General features: G+C 67.8%; 2 protein-coding genes across 2 annotated transcripts; one reads left to right on the top strand and one right to left on the bottom strand.

Annotated features, from left to right (window-relative positions):
- Positions 1 to 626: 626 nt before the first annotated feature.
- GDPGP1 (GDP-D-glucose phosphorylase 1) lies at positions 627 to 1,998 on the bottom strand. Its single transcript, XM_056345028.1, has one exon. The coding sequence runs from the start codon at positions 1,908 to 1,910 to the stop codon at positions 825 to 827; it is 1,086 nt and encodes a 361-aa protein (XP_056201003.1). The 5' UTR covers positions 1,911 to 1,998; the 3' UTR covers positions 627 to 824.
- CIB1 (calcium and integrin binding 1) lies at positions 1,973 to 5,062 on the top strand. The gene is made up of 7 exons (XM_056345032.1): positions 1,973 to 2,081; positions 2,159 to 2,193; positions 2,718 to 2,820; positions 3,190 to 3,343; positions 3,641 to 3,759; positions 3,842 to 3,930; positions 4,206 to 5,062. The coding sequence occupies exons 1-7, from the start codon at positions 2,031 to 2,033 to the stop codon at positions 4,225 to 4,227; spliced, it is 573 nt and encodes a 190-aa protein (XP_056201007.1). The 5' UTR covers positions 1,973 to 2,030; the 3' UTR covers positions 4,228 to 5,062.
- Positions 5,063 to 5,809: the final 747 nt, after the last annotated feature.

The following is a 5,809-nucleotide window of genomic DNA, read 5'->3' as shown; positions in this document are numbered from 1 at the left end:
CTGGTCAGATTGATGGAGGGAACACTGGAATTGAAAAGAGATGACAGAACAGACGCTCAGTGAGGAACCGGGGCCCATCCTGGGCACGAGTGGGAGGGATGGAAGGGTGGCAAGAACTGCATTCCTTCACACACATAAGCAGCCTGTGCTCCACAGAGCTACTGGGCAAATCCCATCTGGAGCCCAGGTGGGCTCAGCAAGCCATGAGGTAACACAGCAAAGAGGGGTCCTTCCTCAGATGCGTCACGTTTGGGATTACTGGGGCAATTTAAAGGAAAGAGCTTTTATTTTCCGATTCACAGGTCCCTGGAAAGCCCCTCGAGCTGCGGCCCAGGGGGCCCCTGCTGAGCATCGCCCCGTGGTGGCGGGCAGGCCTGGGCCCTCACTGCCACAGCTCCGGGCCCCGCCGCCGGGCCCCGAGGAGCCAGGCGGTGCGTGGGGCAGGGAGGCGTCTCCGGGGCGGCACGGCCCCCCGGTACCGACAAAGCCCCCGGCGGCCCGGGGGGCTGCGGCCTGCTGGGCCGCCTACCCGCCCGCCTGCCCACCGCACTCGCCTGCTCTTCTTCCGCCTCCTCCGCGGCTCGGGGCCGGGGAGGCCGCTGTGAGCAGCGGAACGGCCCCGCCCGCCCCCGCCGCCAGCCTCCATCGCTCTGGGGCGGACGGCCCCGTTCCCATGGCGACGGGCGGGGCACACACGGGGGCAGCCTCGCTACCGCCCCGCGGGCCATAGAGACCCCGGCTCCGCTGGCTAGAGCGGCCCCGTCGCTGCGCAGCGCCCCCAAGCGAACAGCGCGGAGGTCCGCCGCGCCAGGCCCCGGTGGCGCTCAGCTCGCCAGGAGCCGCGCCAGGTCCTGGCCGAGGCGCAGCAGCTGCGGCTCCGGGAGGAGGTGCTGGCGGATGGCGCACAGGGCCTGCGCCTCGGTGATGTCCTGGTAGAGCGGCGCGGCCGGCAGCGGCAGGTAGCCCGCCAACTCGCACAGCGCCACGTTGAAGGCCGCCCCCGCCTTGGCGCCGAAGCTGGGCTTGCGCGCCCACAGCAGCACCCGCAGCCCCCGCTCGCCGCCCGCCCCCGGCCCCCCCGGGGGATCTCCTCGCGTGGCCAAGACGTTGTAGGCCAGGCCGGTGTCCGTCAGGTGCTCCGCCGCCCGGCAGACGTCCCGGGCCAGCGCCTCCAGGCCGGCGGGGCCGGCGGCATAGAAGAGGAAGGCGGGCGCCGGGACGCCCGGCAGGAGGCTGAGGCCGCCGGGCGGGCCGAGGGGCCGGGCGGGCGCCGACTCCACCAGCAGCGGGCAGCCCAGGTAGAAGGCGTGCAGGTGCAGGTGGTTGACGGAGGCGCAGCCCCCCAGGCCGTTGAAACCGACGCGGAACCCCGGGTGGGCGCTGAGCAGGGCCGCCTCCAGCCCGCCGTGCAGCAGCGGCGCCGTCAGGGCCTGCGGCAGCCCCCGCGCCGGCTCGGGCAGCAGCAGGACGTGGCCCCGCTCCAGCGGGCTAACGTTAATGGCCACCAGGAGCTGGTCGGGGGCCGCGGGGCCGCCCCCCGCCCTGCGCAGCCGGAGCAGCACCTCGCCAGGGCGGATCCGGGTGAAGTTGAAGGCCTGGGGGTCGAAGGGCTGCCGGAGGCTGCGGACGGCCTGCGGCGGGCGACGCTCGGTGCCGCGCTGGACGTTGAGCTGGGCCACCAGACGCATGGGGCCGGGCAAGACGCGGGTGGGCAGCGGCCCCAGCCGGTACCGGAACAAACCGCGCTCCATCCTGTCGTTCCAACCCTCCAGCAGCGCCCGGTCGAAGCGGGACGGCGCGGAGCCCGGCTCGGTGTCCCAGCCAGCAGCCTGCGGGACGAAGTCCTTTTCCCCATAGACAAAGTCCCGGGGGCCGAGTTCGCCCGCTTCCTCCTCGCGCGCCGCCGCCATGCCGGCTACGAGCGCCGGCGGGGGACGCGGCCGCGGCGGGAGGGGGCGTGGCTACAACGCCCCGCCCCGGGGCGCTGCCAAGGGAACGGGTGAGTGACGGGCGGGAGCGGCGCGGCCGCCATGGGGGGCTCGGCCAGCCTGCTGCCGCGGGACGCGCTGGGCGAGTACCAGGTACGGGGGGGGGCCGGCCCGGGGCCGGGCGGAGCCGCCGGGGAGGGGGCTGGTGCTGACCCTGGCTCTCCCCGCAGGAGCTGACGTTCCTGAGCAAGCCGGAGATCCTGCTGTGAGTACGGCGGGGGGGCGGGGACCTGATGGCGGTGCTGGCCCGGGGTCCCGCACACCGCGCGGGCGTTCCCCGGGTCGGGGGGGGCGGGCACGGGCTGCCCGGGAGCTGCCAGGTAGGAGGCGGGAGGTGCAGAGCCCGGGCTGGGCCTTCCCCGCCGGCCGGGCTTCAGGGGGCAACGGTCTGCGGGCCTGACCGGCGCTGGCCGCGGGGTGGCCCCCCTGCCGGTTCTCCCCGGCTCTGAACCCCCAGCCGTCCGGGTGGGCAGGCTCCCGGGCCGGCCCCTCACCCCCACTGCCAGCCCTTGGGGTCCCGGGGGCAGGCACGAAGCCCCTGCCCTTGCGGGGCCACCTTGGCTAGCAGGCTGCGGGCCCGGGCCGGCTTGGGCACAGCTGGCAGGGAGCTGTGGGAACGGGCAGGCCGCCTCTGCACCGGGCTGGGGCGAGCTGCCCGCTGCCCTGCCCACAGGGCTGCCTCCCGCGCCACTCACGCCACAGAGCATCTCTTGTTCTTGCCTCTTCAAGTGCCTACAAGAGGTTCAGTGAACTGCTGCCAAAGGAGGAGAGGGAGAATGCCTGCTCCGCACGGGTTCCCAAGAGCCAGATCCTGACGCTGCCTGAGCTGCGGGTACGGTGCCTGGCAGACAGTGCTGCGCTGCTGCTCCCAGCCCAGGGCGTGTTTGGGCAGGGCCTGGTTCACCCGCCGTGGTGCCAGGGCTCAGCCCTCAACCTGCCGCTCCGTAGCCACCTGGGGAAGCTGTTTGTCAGCCACGCCAGCAAACGGCTTCCTCATCCCTGCTGTGCCATGGAGGATCTGGAGATCCCTGCTGCGTGGGGCTGCTGTCCCGGCCAGGCACGGTTGTGCGGTGTGTGAGGGACTGGCAGCAGAGCAGGGAACCAACTCAAGTCCATGGGGTTGGCACCAGCCCGTGGCCAGTGTCTGCCATCAGGGAGCGGGCCCAGTGCTGCCCTGAGCTGTTTGTTCCTGTGTTGGCAGGCAAACCCCTTCCAGCACCGGATCTGTCGGGTGTTCTCCACCTCAGACAATGAGGATGACAGCATGTCCTTTGAAGACTTCCTCGATATGTTGAGCGTCTTCAGTGACTCCGCTACCTCGGACATCAAATCCCACTATGCCTTCCGCATCTTTGGTACAGCTGGGGGCAGATGCCGTGTCCTGGGGTCCCCACACCTTGGGGAGGGGCGGGGATGGGGGTGGATCAGTGTTCGGGAGAGCTGGCAGTGCCCTCAGAGCGCCCATGGGGACGGCAGCTTTAGGAAGTCCCCGTGGGAACTACTGGTTTGACGTGATGATGTGCACAGAGAGATGCAGCGTGGAGCCTGCTGTGCCCTCAGGCTGCCAGGCCCTTTCCTTGCCAAGCACAGGCGCTCGTGGCTGTCTGGGGTTACTGCAGCTCTGGCAAAATGTTACTTTTGTCTCCCCAAAGACTTTGATGATGATGGGACCCTGGACAGAAAGGACTTGGAGAAACTGGTGAACTGTCTGACGGGCCAAGGTGAGGAGTCGCAGCTGAGCAGCGCGGAGATGGAGCAGCTCATCCAAAATGTGAGGACCGTCAGGTGGGGCACAGGCTGCTGCATGCTCCCAGCCACACAGAGCTCACCACTCGCCTTTCCTTCCCCTCCAGATACTGGAGGAGTCCGACATCGACAAGGATGGCACCATCAACCTCTCCGAGTTCCAGCACGTCGTCTCCCGCTCTCCAGACTTTGCCAGGTACAGTGGTCTCCAGCAGCACAGCTTGCCGCAGGGAGCCTGTCTGGGGGGTTCCCCTGCCGTGATCGCTGTGCTGGCATTGGGGTAGAGCCCTTGGTGGCCGTAAGGCAGGGCTACCCTTACGGGGTCTCCTGTAACACGGAGCGAACTGTCCCGTGCTAGCTCTGCAGAGAGCCTCTCCCGCCCAGGGTAACACTGTGTCCCTGTAGCACCGGGTACTTGCAGACTGTCTGTGATCAAGTGAGGAAGTGCAGAACCTGTCGTGTCTCTTGCAGCTCCTTCAAGATCGTCCTGTGAGAGCAGCTCTCCGGCAGAACTGCTTCTCTGGCTATTGCAACTCTTTGTGGTCTCAGACATTTCCTCTTTCAGTGAGCAGAGCGAGAGAGGCCCCTGCTCCTCACCAGCCCAGCAGTGCCGCACAGTGCCTTAGGCAGGACACCCTCCTGCTCTCCTTCCATGCCTGCTGAAAGGCCATGCCTGCAGAGGTGGGGCCCTGGGAAGCTGCCTTGCCTATAGCCTTGATCCTCTCCCAGGATCAGATTTTAACTCCTTATGCAAAACTGAAGGCAGCTCTGTGGGTGTGGGGAGGCACACAAAGGTGCTTCTGCCTGGGGGCCACACTGCACCGAGCACAGCCCCTTCTCTGCCCTCAGTACCAATTTGTACTTCCCCTAGCGGGCAGGGAGCTGCCTCCCCACGCTGAGCCCCTGCACAGCTCTCCCATATTCCTGGGGGCCTTTCTGCTGCCATGTGGATCCATCGCCCTGAGCAATAACCCAAACGTGGATCCATCGCCCTGAGCAATAACCCAAACGTGGATCCATCGCCCTGAGCAATAACCCAAACGTGGATCCATCGCCCTGAGCAATAACCCACACCGTAGATGTGCCATCCAGGGCTGCACAGGACGCAGGACACCTTCTTCCCTGGACCAGCAAGGCACAGCCCCATGGGCAGCACAGCCAGGCTCACCCCTTGGCACTGACCGTGCTGGGGGCCTGCTCTCTCTGTTTTTTCCTCTTCTCCTTTCTCCCCCCTCCTCTGGCTCAAGCTCAGCAGCTGCTTTGCCCGCCCTGGCCTCTTCCTCCCTCAGCTCCTGCGAGGACAAATAAAGGGCTCTGGTTTCACCCTCTCCTCTGTGCCGCCTTTGTCTGGCCGTGGGGACGGCGGAGGGGGCTGCTCTGGCAGTGCTGCGGGACCAGTGCCATGAGGGGTGCTGGGGACACAGCCTCCTGCCAGGCCCCTCTGCCTGCGCGCCAGCCGCAGCTCCAGGGGACAGGTCCCACGTCCTGCTCTGTGACAGCCCCTTCCGCGGGCTGCCTCCCTCCTCCAAGCCCTGGGATTGTTCTCAGCAGCACAAAGAGCTCGGCTCTCCAGCAAGAGGCACAAAGGGAAATCCAGGGCAGGCGAGCAGCTACCTTTGCTGCGGGCAGCGCCGGAGCCCTTTGTGTCTGTTCATCCATCAGGCTTTGCCCTGGCCTGCTGCCAGTCGTGGGCAACGGCTTTGCCTGCAGCGAGCCCCGGCCACTGCCAGTGCTCCCACTGCACCAGCAAGCCTCGCCGGAGCTACTCTGCAAAGCCACATCAGGCTGCGGCACCAGGTGCCAGGGCTGGTGCCTGGGCTGGGGTCCGGCTCACCCCGCGGCAGCACCGGCGCCGGGGTGGAGCGGCCGACGGCTGTCTCGGGGTGCTGGCGCGGCTGTTTCTCACGTACCGGCTGCTCGCTCCCAGGGGTGCTGGCCCTTCCAGCTCAGTGCCCTCTGGTGCTGATGGTATCTGCGCGCCATGGCGTGCACCCCTGCGGCCCCAGGGGCCACGTCTGCTGGCAGGGCACCAGCCAATGCCTCCGGTGGCTTTTTTGATATCCCAGAACAGGCTG

Source organism: Falco biarmicus, chromosome 7 (assembly GCF_023638135.1).
Source record: "Falco biarmicus isolate bFalBia1 chromosome 7, bFalBia1.pri, whole genome shotgun sequence".
Classification (NCBI taxonomy): Eukaryota; Metazoa; Chordata; class Aves; order Falconiformes; family Falconidae; genus Falco; species Falco biarmicus.
The sequence above is the reverse complement of the archived record's forward strand: the minus strand, read 5'-3'. Positions and strand labels throughout refer to the sequence as shown.

Excerpts from the sequence above, each read along its gene's own strand:
- GDPGP1 (XM_056345028.1), bottom strand. The coding sequence starts at position 1,910 with ATGGCGGCGGCGCGCGAGGAGGAAGCGGGCGAACTCGGCCCCCGGGAC.
- CIB1 (XM_056345032.1), top strand. The coding sequence starts at position 2,031 with ATGGGGGGCTCGGCCAGCCTGCTGCCGCGGGACGCGCTGGGCGAGTAC. Across the intron at positions 2,821-3,189 it reads TGACGCTGCCTGAGCTGCGG|GCAAACCCCTTCCAGCACCG; the intron begins GTACGGTGCCTG and ends CTGTGTTGGCAG. Across the intron at positions 3,931-4,205 it reads CGCTCTCCAGACTTTGCCAG|CTCCTTCAAGATCGTCCTGT; the intron begins GTACAGTGGTCT and ends TGTCTCTTGCAG.